General features: G+C 44.1%; 1 protein-coding gene across 1 annotated transcript in view; it reads right to left on the bottom strand.

The window, feature by feature from the left end:
- LOC110504767 (X-linked interleukin-1 receptor accessory protein-like 2) overlaps positions 1 to 14,651 on the bottom strand; it is a 432,915-nt gene that overhangs the window by 12,226 nt on the left and 406,038 nt on the right. The window contains exons 9-10 of the mRNA XM_021583579.2: positions 12,255 to 12,395; positions 11,588 to 11,764 (exon numbers count right to left, since the gene is read on the bottom strand). Of these exons, the coding sequence (XP_021439254.1) occupies positions 11,588 to 11,764; positions 12,255 to 12,395 (318 nt within the window). The remainder of the gene's footprint in view (positions 1 to 11,587; positions 11,765 to 12,254; positions 12,396 to 14,651) is intronic.

The following is a 14,651-nucleotide window of genomic DNA, read 5'->3' as shown; positions in this document are numbered from 1 at the left end:
TGCAAAAAAAATCCAGAAAATACATTGTAGGATTTTTAATGAATTTATTTGCAAATGATGGTGGAAAATAAGTATTTGGTCAATAACAAATGTTTTTCTCAATACTTTGTTATATACCCTTTGTTGGGAATGACAGAGGTCAAAAGTCTTCACAAGGTTTTCACACACTGTTGCTGGTATTTTGGCCCATTCCTCCATGCAGATCTCCTCTAGAGCAGTGATGTTTTGGGGCTGTTGCTGGGCAACACGGACTTTCAACTCCCTCCAAAGATTTATTATGGGGTTGAGATCTGGAGACTGGCTAGGCCACTCCAGGACCTTGAAATGCTTCTTACGAAGCCACTCCTTCGTTGCCCGGGCGGTGTGTTTGGGATCATTGTCATGCTGAAAGACCCAGCCACGTTTCATCTTCAATGCCCTTGCTGATGGAAGGAGGTTTTCACTCAAAATCTCACGATACATGGCCCCATTCATTATTTCCTTTACACGGATCAGTCGTCCTAGTCCCTTTGCAGAAAAACAGCCCCAAAGCATGATGTTTCCACCCCCATGCTTCACAGAAGGTATGGTGTTCTTTGGATGCAACTCAGCATTCTTTGTCCTCCAAACACAACGAGTTGAGTTTTTACCAAAAGGTTCTATTTTGGTTTCATCTGACCATATGACATTCTCCCAATCTTCTTCTGGATCATCCAAATGCTCTCTAGCAAACTTCAGACATGCCTGGACATGTACTGGCTTAAGCAGGGGGACACGTCTGGCACTGCAGGATTTGAGTCCCTGGCGGCGTAGTGTGTTACTGATGGTAGGCTTTGTTACTTTGGTCCCAGCTCTCTGCAGGTCATTCACTAGGTCCCCCCGTGTGGTTCTGGGATTTTTGCGCACCGGTCTTGTGATCATTTTGACCCCACGGGGTGATATCTTGCGTGGAGCCCCAGATCGAGGGAGATTATCAGTGGTCTTGTATGTCTTCCATTTCCTAATAATTGCTCCCACATTTGATTTCTTCAAACCAAGCTGCTTACCTATTGCTGATGCAGTCTTCCCAGCCTGGTGCAGGTCTACAATTTTGTTTCTGGTGTCCTTTGACAGCTCTTTGGTCTTGGCCATAGTGGAGTTTGGAGTGTGACTGTTTAAGGTTGTGGACAGGTGTCTTTTATACTGATAACAAGTTCAAACAGGTGCCATTAATACAGGTAACGAGTAGAGGACAGAGGAGCCTCTTAAAGAAGTTACAGGTCTGTGAGAGCCAGAAATCTTGCTTGTTTGTAGGTGACCAAATATTTATTTTCCACCATAATTTGCAAATAAATTCATTAAAAATCCTACAATGTGATTTTCTTGATTTTTTTTCTCATTTTGTCTGTCATAGTTGACGTTGTGTACAGTTGAAGTCGTACGTTTACATACACTTAGGTTGTAGTCATTAAAACTAATTTTTCAACCACTCCACAAATGTCTTGTTAACAAACTATAGTTTTGGCAAGTCGGTTAGGACATTTACTTTGTGCATGACGTAAGTAATTTTTCCAACAATTGTTTACAGACAGATTATGTCACTTATAATTCACAGTATCACAATTCCAGTGGGTCAGAGGTTTACATACACTAAGTTGACTGTGCCTTTAAACTGCTTGGAAAAATTCCAGAAAATTATGTCATGACTTTAGAAGCTTCTAATTGGCTAATTGTCATTATTTGAGTCAATTGGAGGTGTACCTGTGGATGTATTTCAAGGCCTACCTTCAAACTCAGTGCCTCTTTGCTTGACATCATATGAAAATCAAAAGAAATCAGCCAAGACCTCAGAAAAAAATTGTAGACCTCCACAAGTCTGGTTCTTCATTGGGAGCAATTTTCAAACGCCTGAAGGTACCACGTTCATCTGTGCAAACAATAGTACGCAAGTATAATCACCATGGGACCATGCAGCCGTCATACCGCTCAGGAAGGAGATGCATTCTGTCTCCTAGAAATTAATGTACTTTGGTGTGAAAAGTGAAAATCAATCCCAGAACAACAGCAAAGAACCTTGTGAAGATGCTGGAGGAAACAGATACAAAAGTATCTATATCCACAGTAAAACGAGTCCTATATTGGCATAACTGCTATCTCCTTGCTTGCTAATTCGGCCTGCTAACTGCTAGCTTGTTTAGCCCCAGTCCGCTAACTGCTACCTTGTTTAGCCCCGGCCTACTAACTGTTAGCTTGTTAGCACAGGCCTGCTAAGCCGTCTGAATCGCCGCATCCCAAACACTCACTGGACCCATACTTACTTTCAATCTCTTTTCGATTTTTTATTTGTTTATACCTTCCGGTAACCTGCCTCACCCAATGTGATACGGAATCACTATTATTTTTAATTTTTAGAACACACTCAAGAACCTCCAGAAGCTAACCAGCTAACTAGCTACAAGCTATTTAGTCATTGTTAGCCACTGCAGCTTTTACCTTACCTGGATAATACTCACCAGTCCAGCTTCCCTGCCCCATCCACCGCTGCCCCCTGGACACTGATCACTTGGCTACATAGCTGATGCATGCTGGACTATCCATTAATCATGGTACTCCATTCTGCTTGTTTATGTTTTATCTGTCGGCCCCAACTGCACTCAGGCTCTGTGTGTAGTTAATCCGACCCTCCCTGCCTAGTCAACGCCATTTTACCTGCTGTTCTTGTGCTAGCTGATTAGCTGTTGTTGTCTCACCTACTGTTTTAGCTACTGTTTTAGCTAGCTCTCCCAATTCAACACCTGTGATTACTGTATGCCTCGCTGTATGTCTCTCTCAAATGTCAATATGCCTTGTATACTGTTGTTCAGGTTAGTTATCATTGTCTTAGTTTACAATGGAGCCCCTAGTTCCACTCTTCATACCCCTGATACCTCCTTTGTCCCACCTCCCACACATGCGGTGACCTCACCCATTACAACCAGCATGTCCAGAGATACAACCTCTCTCATCATCACCCAGTGCCTGGGCTTACCTCCGCTGTACCCGCACCCCACCATACCACTGTCGGCGCATTATGCCCTGAATATATTCTACCATGCCCAGAAATCTGCTCCTTTTATTCTCTGTCCTCAACGCTCTAGGCGACCAGTTTTGATAGCCTTTAGCCGCACCCTCATTCTACTCCTCCTCTGTTCCGCGGGTGATGTGGAGGTAAACCCAGGCCCTGCATGTCCCCAGGCACCCTCATTTGTTGACTTCTGTGATCGAAAAAGCCTTGGTTTCATGCATGTCAACATCAGAAGCCTCCTCCCTAAGTTTGTTTTACTCACAGCTTTAGCACACTCTGCTAACCCTGATGTCCTCGCCGTGTCTGAATCCTGGCTCAGGAAGGCCACCAAAAGTTCTGAGATTTCCATACCCAACTATAACATTTTCCGTCAAGATAGAACTGCCAAAGGGGGAGGAGTTGCAGTTTACTGCAGAGATAGCCTGCAAAGTAATGTCATACTTTCCAGGTCCATACCCAAACAGTTCGAACTACTAATTTTGAAAATTACTCTCTCCAGAAATAAGTCTCTCACTGTTGCCACCAGCTACCGACCCCCCTCAGCTCCCAGCTGTGCCCTGGACACCATTTGTGAATTGATCGCCCCCCATCTAGCTTCAGAGTTTGTTCTGTTAGATGACCTAAACTGGAATATGCTTACCACCTCGGCAGTCCTACAATCTAAGCTAGATGCCCTCAATCTCACACAAATCATCAAGGAACCCACCAGGTACAACCTTAAATCTATAAACAAGGGCACCCTCATAGACGTCATCCTGACCAACTGGCCCTCCAAATACACCTCCGCTGTCTTCAACCAGGATCTCAGCGATCACTGCCTCATTGCCTGTATCCGCTACGGAGCCGCAGTCAAACGACCACCCCTCATCACTGTCAAACGCTCCCTAAAACACTTCTGTGAGCAGGCCTTTCTAATCGACCTGGCCCGGGTATCCTGGAAGGACATTGACCTCATCCCGTCAGTTGAGGATGCCTGGGCATTCTTTAAAAGTAACTTCCTCACCAATTTAGATAAGCATGCTCCGTTCAAAAAATGCAGAACTAAGAACAAATACAGCCCTTGGTTCACTCCAGACCTGACTGCCCTCGACCAGCACAAAAATATCCTGTGGCGGATTGCAATAGCATCGAATAGTCCCTGCGATATGCAACTGTTCAGGGAAGTCAGGAACCAATACACGCAGTCAGTCAGGAAAGCTAAGGCCAGCTTCTTCAGGCAGAAGTTTGCATCCTGTAGCTCCAACTCCAAAAAGTTCTGGGACACTGTGAAGTCCATGGAGAACAAGAGCACCTCCTCCCAGCTGCCCACTGCACTGAGGCTAGGTAACACGATCACCACCGATAAATCCATGATTATCGAAAACTTCAACAAGCATTTCTCAACAGCTGGCCATGCCTTCCGCCTGGCTACTCCAACCTCAGCCAACAGCTCCGCCCCCCCCCCCCCCCTCCGCAGCTACTCGCCCAAGCCTCTCCAGGTTCTCCTTTACCCAAATCCAGATAGCAGATGTTCTGAAAGAGCTGCAAAACCTGGACCCGTACAAATCAGCTGGGCTTGACAATCTGGACCCTCTATTTCTGAAACTATACGCCGCCATTGTCGCAACCCCTATTACCAGCCTGTTCAACCTCTCTTTCATATCGTCTGAGATCCCCAAGAATTGGAAAGCTGCCGCAGTCATCCCCCTCTTCAAAGGGGGAGACACCCTGGACCCAAACTGTCCATCCTGCCCTGCCTATCTAAGGTCTTTGAAAGCCAAGTCAACAAACAGGTCACTGACCATCTCGAATCCCACCGTACCTTCTCCGCTGTGTAATCTGGTTTCCGAGCCGGTCACGGGTGCACCTCAGCCACGCTCAAGGTACTAAACGATATCATAACCACCATCGATAAAAGACAGTACTGTGCAGCCGTCTTCATCGACCTTGCCAAGGCTTTCGACTCTGTCAATCACCATATTCTTATCGGCAGACTCAGTAGCCTCGGTTTTTCGGATGACTGCCTTGCCTGGTTCACCAATTACTTTGCAGTTCAGTGTGTCAAATCGGAGGGCATGCTGTCCGGACCTCTGGCAGTCTCTATGGGGGTGCCACAGGGTTCAATCCTCGGGCCGACTATTTTCTCTGTATGTATCAATGATGTTGCTCTTGCTGCGGGCGATTCCCTGATCCACCTCTACGCAGACGACACCATTCTATATACTTCCGGCCCGTCCTTGGACACTGTGCTATCTAACCTCCAAACGAGCTTCAATGCCATACAACACTCCTTCCGTGGCCTCCAACTGCTCTTAAACGCTAGTAAAACCAAATGCATGCTTTTCAACCGTTCACTGCCTGCACCCGCACGCCTGACCAGCATCACCACCCTGGATGGTTCCGACCTTGAATATGTGGACATCTATAAGTACCTAGGTGTCTGGCTAGACTGTAAACTCTCCTTCCAGACTCATATCAAAAATCTCCAATCGAAAATCAAATCAAGAATCGGCTTTCTATTCCGCAACAAAGCCTCCTTCACTCACGCCGCCAAACTTACCCTAGTAAAACTGACTATCCTACCGATCCTCGACTTCGGCGATGTCATCTACAAAATTGCTTCCAACACTCTACTCAGCAAACTGGATGCAGTTTATCACAGTGCCATCCGTTTTGTCACTAAAGCACCTTATACCACCCACCACTGCGACTTGTATGCTCTAGTCGGCTGGCCCTCGCTACATATTCGTCGCCAGACCCACTGGCTCCAGGTCATCTACAAGTCCATGCTAGGTAAAGCTTCGCCTTATCTCAGTTCACTGGTCACGATGGCAACACCCATCCGTAGCACGCGCTCCAGCAGGTGTATCTCACTGATCATCCCTAAAGCCAACACCTCATTTGGCCGCCTTTCGTTCCAGTTATTCGGCTGCCTGTGACTGGAACGAATTGCACTGGAACGAATAGGCTGGGGCTAAACAAGCTAGCAGCTAGTAGACCGGGGCAAGCTAGCAGTTAGCAGGCTGGGTTAGCAAGCAAGCAGTTAGCATGGGCTAGCAATTACAGACCGGGCAGGTAAGCTAGCAGTTAGCAGGCCGGTGCAAGCTAGCAGTTAGTAGGCCGGGTTAGCAAGCAGTTAGCAAGGGCTAGCAATTAGCAGACCGGGCAGACAAGCTAGCAGTTAGCCGACCGGGTTAGCAACAAGCAGATAGCAGGGGCTAGAAAGTTAGCCTTTGGGGGACGTCGCGATGGGGGTAAGTCTGTTTTTGCCTCTTCGTGCAGTGACGTCGATAGACCAGTCGTGGAATTAGTAGGGTTCCAAGTAGCTCTAGGTAGCTAGCAGGCCTGGCTGGTTAGCATAATGGGCCTTCAGCGGGTGTCGCGCCTGAGGGGCCTGTTGGGAGTCCTCGGGCAGATTATGTTGGTATTCCAGTCGTAGGGGATCTGCGGGGTTCCCGTACCGGCTGTAGAAGGGGTCCGGATATTGTAGCCCAGGAGTATACTTCAGTGGTAGCCCAGGAGTATACTTCGGTGGTAGCACAGGAGCCCTGGCCGGGCTAGCTTCAAGCTAATTTGTGCTTGCTCTGGGATGGAAACGCTAGCCATGAGTAGTCATCCGGGATTGCGGTTAGCTAGTTGCGAAGATCCAGATGAAAATGTTCAGTTTGCGGTAGGAATCCGGGGATAAAAATAACAGGTCCGTTATGCTCTGGTTAGAGTCACGTTGTTCGAACTGACGAGAGCTTTCCGAGCTGAAGGTTAGCTGATGACCGCTGGCAATGGTTTGCTGACTGATAGCTGGTAGTTAGCTGGCTAGCTTCATATGAGGGATTCTAGATCCGTAGTAAATATAAATACTTTAGAAAAAAAAGCAGATCCACGCCACATTGGGTGAGGCGGGTTGCAGAAGAGTATTTAGATATTGAGGTTGAGCAAAATATTTGAAAGGATATGCGAAGAAAAGGATGTAAAACGATATATACAAGGGACACGACAGGACAAAGACGTCTGACTGCTACGGCATCTTGGATTGAAGCTGGAGACTTACATTTCCCTCACTAACTTTAATCATCAGCTATCTGAGCAGCTAACCGATCGCTGCAGCTGTACATAGTCCATCTGTAAATAGCCCACCCAATCTACCTATCTCATCCCCATATTGTTTTTATTTACTTTGCTGATCTTTTGCACACCAGTATCACTACGGACATACAGTACCATCATCTGCTTATCTATCACTCCAGTGTTAATCTGCTAAATTGTAATTACTTTGCTACTATGGCCTATTCATTGCCATACCTCCTCATGCCATTTGCACACACTGTATGTAGACTTTCTTTTTTTTCTATTGTGTTATTGACTGTACGATTGTTTATTCCATGTGTAACTCTGTGTTGTTGTTTCTGTCGCACTGCTTTGCTTTATCTTGGCCAGGTCGCAGTTGTAAATGAGAACTTGTTCTCAACTGGCTTACCTGGTTAAATAAAGGTGAAATAAAATAATACATTCTTAAAATAAAGTGGTGATCCTAACTAACCCAAGACAGCTAATTTTTACTAGGATTAAATGTCAGGAATTGTGAAAAACTGAATTTAAATGTATTTGGTAAAGATGTATGTACACTTCCGACTTCAACTGTAAATATTGGGGGTACATACTGTATTTACAGTGCCTTCATAAAGTATTTACACCCTTGGACTAATTCCACATTTTGTTGTGTTAAAGCCTGAATTTAAAATGGATTAAATTGAGATTTTGTGTCAGTGGCCTACACAAAACACTCATAATGTCAGAGTGGAATTTAGTTTTTAGAATTTATTTTAACAAATGAAATACAAATGAAAAGCTGAAACGTCTTGTGTCAACAAGTATTCAACCCCTTCGTTATAGCAAGCCTAAATATGTTCAGGAGTAAAGATTTGCTTAACACATAAAAGTCACATAATAAGTTGCATGGACTTACTGTGTGCAATAGTGTTTAACATGATTTTTGAATGACTACCTCATCTCTGTACCTCACATATACAATTATCTTTAAGGTTCTTCAGTTAAGCAGTGAATTTTAAATTACAGATGTATCCACAAAGACCGGGGAGGTTTTCCAATGGCTCACAAAGAAGGGTACCTATTGGTAGATGGGTATAAAAGCAGACATTGAATATCCCTTTAAGCATGGTGAAGTTATTCATTACACTTTGGATGGTGTATCAATACACCCAGTCAATACAATGATTGAGGCGTCCTTCCAAGCGCAGTTATCGGGGAACAAAGAAACCGCCCAGGGATTTCACCATGAGGCCAATGGTGACTTTAAAACAGTTCCAGAGTTTAATGGCTGTGATAGGAGAAAACTGAGGATGGATCATTGTTACTCCACAATACTAACCTAAATGACAGTGTGAAAAGAGGGAAGTCTGTACAGAATACAATTATTCCAAAACATGCATCCTGTTTGCAATAAGGCATAAGGCACCAAAAAATGTGGCAAAAAAATGTACTTTATGTCCTGAATAAAAAGCGTTACGTTTATATAAAAATCCAACACAACACATCACTGAGTACCACTTTTCACAGCGTGGTGGTGGCTGTGTAACAGTGTAACTTTAGACCGTCCCCTCGCCCATACCCGGGCGCGAACCAGGGACCCTCTGCACAAATCAACTAAAGTCACCCTCGAAGCATCATTACCCATCACTCCACAAAAGCCACAGCCCTTGCAGAGCAAGGGGAACCACTACTTCAAGGTCTCAGGAGCAAGTGACGTCACCGATTGAAACGCTATTTAGCTCGCACCACCGCTAACTAGCTAGCCGTTTCACATCCGTTACACTCACCCCCCTTTTGACCTCCTCCTTTCCCGCAGAAACCAGTGATCTGGGTCAACAGCATCAATGTAACAGTATAACTTTAGACAGTCCCCTCGCCCATACCCGGGCGCAAACCAGGGACCCTCTGCACACATCAACAACAGTCACCCACGAAGCATCGTTACCCATCGCTCCACAAAAGCCACGGCCCTTGCAGAGCAAGGGGAACCACTACTTCAATGTCTCAGAGCAAGTGATGTCACCGATTGAAATGCTATTTAGCGCGCACCACCGCTAACTAGCTAGCCGTTTCACATCCATTACAGCTGCATCATGTTATGGGTATGCTTGGACTAGGGAGTTTTTTTAGGATTAAAAGAAAAAGAATAGAGCTAAGCACAGGTAAAATCCTAGAGGAAAACCTGGTTCAGTCTGCTTGTCTCCCGAATTCACATTTTAGCAAGGCAATAATCTAAAACACAAGGCCAAATATACACTGGAGTTGCTTGCCAAGACGACATTGAATGTTCCTGAGTGGCGTAGTTACAGATTTGAATCAGCTTGAAAATCTATGGCAAGACTTGAAAATGGTTGTCTAGTAACGATCAACAAGCAACTTGACAGAGCTTGAAGAATTATTGTACATTCCAGGTGTTCAAAGCTCTTAGAGACTTTTAAATGTTTTAATTTAACCTTATTTGTCCAGGTTAGACTCATTGAGATAACATACATTTTTCAAGAGAGACCTGCTCCAACCAAGACAGCAGCAGGGGGGAACAATGTTTGAGACAAATATCAGACATACTGTAACAACTTAGACACAGCATGAAACAAATGTGGGACGTAGATGCACATACATTTCAATTACAGAAACACACAAGCGTCATAGATCAAAAATAAATTATATGTACTACCGCATCAAGTGCTAATGACAATCACATTCCCCGGTAACATGTGAGTCAACCAAAGTTTTAAACTCTAAGTAAACAAGATCCTGGAGTTTCAAGCTGGTCTGGAGAGAATTCCAGGACCACAGAGCTGCAGCTGAAACAATTTTTGCCATGATCTGTTCTGATTTTAGGAACCGTTAAAAGTAAGTAGGAGTGAGACCGTAACTGGAAGTTATTTTCTGACCTTATCAAATATGAACAGAGAGAAAGTGGCAGTTTTTCCAAAATGGCCTTATAGATCACAGTATACCAATGTTTACGCATATATAGAAAGAAAGACTCACAGCTGTTATCACCGCCAAAGGTCATTCTACAAAGTATTTGGAATAAATCAAGGGGTATGAATACTTTCTGAAGGCACTGTATGTACAGTATCAGGGGTGTCCAGACTCCAGACAGGAGGTGAATATAGGATTTTGGGAATATATTAATGTTGTTGCCTTTTTTGACTGCAATACAGAGGCTCTATGCTAATAGAGTTCAAATATGGTCAAAAATATTAATATTGTTACAATGTTTACATACATTATATTAATTGACATACAGATGTTTAATTAGTAATGACATAGGCACACATATTATGTTAACCTTGCCTTGGCGATGTCGGTGGATTTGATTTGATATGCTCTTCCTTTCATCTCTTGCCAGTTCCTAACAAAATTAATGATGGAAGAGCGACAACACATTGCAATTTCACGGTCAATTTGCAGTGCATAAATAATACAATTTGTATGAGCGGGACTGAGCTGGAGAGCTTTTTTATTTTTTTATTACGCATTTTTTTCATTTGCTGATGATTATGTAAATCAATTAATACAATTAAGTACCAGTGAACCTGTTACTCCCTCTCTCTCCCCACCCCCTCTCTCTCTCTCGCTCTCTCCCTATCTCCCCCCCACCCCACTCTCTCTCTCGCCTCAATATTTTCTCTTTCTGAACAAATTAGGTGTTTAAACACATTGTCATTTGGTTATGTTGTCCTGATCTGTAAATGTGTTGGTATTAATGATGGCAGACTGCCTCTCAGTGAACTGAACACTTCTATATAATTCATTACCTATGCAGCAATTTCCCAACTATCAATACACCCTACTGAGCCCCATGGTGTGCCTGTGAGTAAATAGATGTTGAAAGCAGTGCATTTCTGGAAGCATGGCTTGCACCAGCCTAAGCAGTTCGGGATTTATTTTGGATGCACCGCATGTTAAATTATGCAAGGAATGGACATTAGTTTCAAAGTTATTTGGGGGGCAAGGAGGGAGCATATTGTATATATTTTTTTGTATAGGGCAAAATGACATCCATGGAGGGATATGTTTGTTGGGCCAATCTGTATGTGTCTGTTGGGGCCTGGTGAGTGTGTGTGTGTGTGTGTGTGTGAGAGAGAAAGAGAGTGTTAGCTCACGTGCGTGCACCTTTGACTGTGTGTAAAGAGGAAAATCAAGGTGAATTGACACATATCAAGCTTATGTAAAACTCTGGTAAAACACAACTGCAGTTGCTGAATTTAATTTCCTCTCTGCCTTTCCCACACATGTAACTATTTGACACCACTCTCAAGTAAGATGCCAACACCAATAAACAATAGAGTAGCTGCCTGGAAGGCTTGTGGAGATCCAGCATTGACAGATATGCAGGCCCACAAAAACACACCACAACACACACCACCTCATATAGATTGGCTTTTCTTTCTCTGAATATGAGGCAATGGCAGAAGGAAGACAGCCAGAAGAGATTCCTCTTGACAGTCAACTGAATTCTGGGCATCAGGGAGAAGCTCTACCATGAGGGACCGTGATGGAGGATGGATGAAGCGGGGGATCACTCACTGCTGTGACTGGTGGGGATGAGGTCCCGGTCGGGGATGAAGAGCTTGTATCCGTAGTGTTTCTCCAGAACATCTGGGAGGATCTCCAGAGCAAACTGCTCCTCTTCACTGGAGCCCCTGTCCATGGAATCCAGCTCAACTCTTGTGTAGGACAGATAGGCATCATGCTCCTTGTTGTCTGTGGGTGAAGAGACCAAAGACAGAGAGACTGTTTTTTGTTATCAAATGACAATTCAAGATGAATGTGAGTATGAAATGAAATAGTTGTTTAACAACAAAAGTATCTCTCTATTGTGACTGTAAGCAAGGGGCTCTATCCTAGAAGGTGACCAACCGTGTCATAAAATCGTGACACTTAAATCCTAAAACAAAGCAGTGTGGATACAGACAACTATGGGATAAGTGGTCAGAATGGGAATTTATTCTGAATTCAGCCTGTGTCACTAAAATAAGGGTCAGAGCATCGGCTGTAGTTCTTGTGAATTTCAAGCACATCATTTTCACTTGGGTGAATCCTTAATACGGTGAGAAAATGGCTTCTGTCACAGTCTCCGGGCCGCTGACATTTTTCCTACTCTGAGACTTACACTGGCTCTCAGGGGAGGGGTATAGGCCCAGAGCGGCCATGTAGGACACGCCCAGCCCAGCCCCAGGTGACAAACACTCACCGTCCTCTGTCTCGTCACTCCCAAAGTGCCTCCGGTAGCAGAGCATGATCTCCACGTTGTAGCACTTGTAGATGGCCGTGAAGACTCCCAGTAGCAGCAGGATGGCTCCCAGTCCACCAGCCAGCTCTAACCTGTACATGTCTGGTACAGGAGATTGATACATACAGAGAGATATATGAAGGACTGAGGAGAAACAGCTAAACAGCCACAACAATAACATTACCCACCACAATTCCTCTGTATCTTTCTACTAAAGAGTGTTTTCTTTGCACTGTCAACAGAAGCTTTCGTTCAGAGTTCTTGGGGCCCTTTAGGGTTTAGTAATTTCCCAGTGCTCTGTGGGGAACTATAATTTACATAAACATGGCATAAAGAGGGAGATATGGGAATGTGTTTTCACTGTATGCTTTCACACACATTATTGAACGTCTGTTTGTGTGTGTGTGTGTGTGTGTGTGTGTGTGTGTGTTTGTGTGTGTGTGTGTGTGTGTGTGTGTGTGTATGAAAGGGGCTGCAAAACTAGCAATAATCCTTTATGTTGGCCCCGCTGCCATTCAACAAATATGAGCCATCAATCTTAGCTGCAGCCACTCCAGATGATAGCAGCATAATTTCTCATCCTGCATCCGTCATACATTACACTATCTGTCGGCCACTCGTCACTGACACACATCACTGTGTTACTTGGTCGGTTGGTGTGAGAACGCACTCATCTGTGAAATCATCATAAAACCTTTAGGAAGAGAATGATTATGGTTGGCATGCCATTTCCTTGATCATTTTGTTGATCAAAATAGGTAATGTTACCATATGTACTGTATATGAAATCCATTGACCCCACACGGATACTGAGCTAAACCACAATCTGAGCCTATATTCATAAAGTCTCTCAGAGTAAGAGTGCTGATCTAGGATCAGGTCCCCCCGGTCCTTGTAATCTTATTCATTATGATCTAAAAGGCTAAACTTCTCCTAGATCAGCACTCGTAGTCTGAGATTCTTTACGAAGGCCTTGCATTCATCACTCTGAAACCACCATTCAGCTGCAGTTGTACCATTCAAGAAGATTCCATTGCCATTAACTAATGTACTACGAAACAAAGATAAATTATATAAAGAATGATAGTAAAAAGCTTTGGAGCACCTTAAATTAAATTTGGGGTTAAAAGGAAAACTCGGGTCATTCATCACAAAACCCACTGATATTGGCAACTACTTTGATCCATTTTTCATCGGCAAGATCTGCACATTCTGAACCTACACATCCATGCATAACTGACCAAATTATGAAAGACAAGCATTGTAATTTTTAAATTCCGTTAAGTGAGTGTTGAAGAGTTGAAATAATTATTGTTGTCTATTAACAATGACAAGCCAACGGGGCCTGACAACTTGAATGAAACATTTCTGAGGATGATTAGCGGACGATATTGCCACTCCTATTTGCCATCTCTTCGGCAGGCAGGTAGCCTAGTGGTTAGAGCGTTGGACTAATAACCAAAAGGTTGCAAGATCAAATCCCTGAGCTGTTAATGAGCTATTAAAGAGCTGTTAAAGAGCTGTTAATGAGCTGTTAATGTGACGACTGTTGCTCATCAAATGATTAAAGGTTTCTAATTGCGTGATTAAATTAATCAAGCAATTATTAACTCATTAACCTGGGGCACCATGGGAAAATTAGTTTTATTGAGTTTCTATTTCCCAAATTAACTCAAAGAATATCGATTTTACAACAGTCGCTAATTAATCAGTTTCCTCTACAATCTCATTCTGAACGTCGCATAATCCGGGAATCTGCACGGACCCGGGTCCCACCAATGAGTTCGTACCACACCAATCTTAGTTGAGTATTTATTTACTAGAAAGCTTAAATGATGAATGATCACAGTCTAGGCTATTGATTAAAACTTAGTATAACGGGCCAACACACTATGGCGCGTGTTACCCAAAATGGGGATTTAAAAGAGAGAGAAAAAGTGATATATTTTACATCATTTCCCATCAATTCCCATTATTAAAGTGGCTGGAGTTGAGTCAGTGTGTTGGCAGCAGCCACTCAATGTTAGTGGTGGCTGTTTAACAGTCTGATGGCCTTGAGATAGAAGCTGTTTTTCAGTCTCTCGGTCCCAGCTTTGATGCACCTGTACTGACCTCGCCTTCTGGATGATAGCGGGGTGAACAGGCAGTGGCTCGGGTGGTTGTTGTCCTTGATGATCTTTATGGCCTTCCTGTGACATCGGGTGGTGTAGGTGTCCTGGAGGGCAGGTAGTTTGCCCCCGGTGATGCGTTGTGCAGACCTCACTACCCTCTGGAGAGCCTTACGGTTGTGGGCGGAGCAGTTGCCGTACCAGGCGGTGATACAGCCCGACAGGATGCTCTCGATTGTGCATCTGTAGA

This window comes from Oncorhynchus mykiss, chromosome 31 (assembly GCF_013265735.2).
Source record: "Oncorhynchus mykiss isolate Arlee chromosome 31, USDA_OmykA_1.1, whole genome shotgun sequence".
Taxonomy (NCBI): Eukaryota; Metazoa; Chordata; class Actinopteri; order Salmoniformes; family Salmonidae; genus Oncorhynchus; species Oncorhynchus mykiss.
This window is presented reverse-complemented; position numbering and strand designations above follow the sequence as displayed.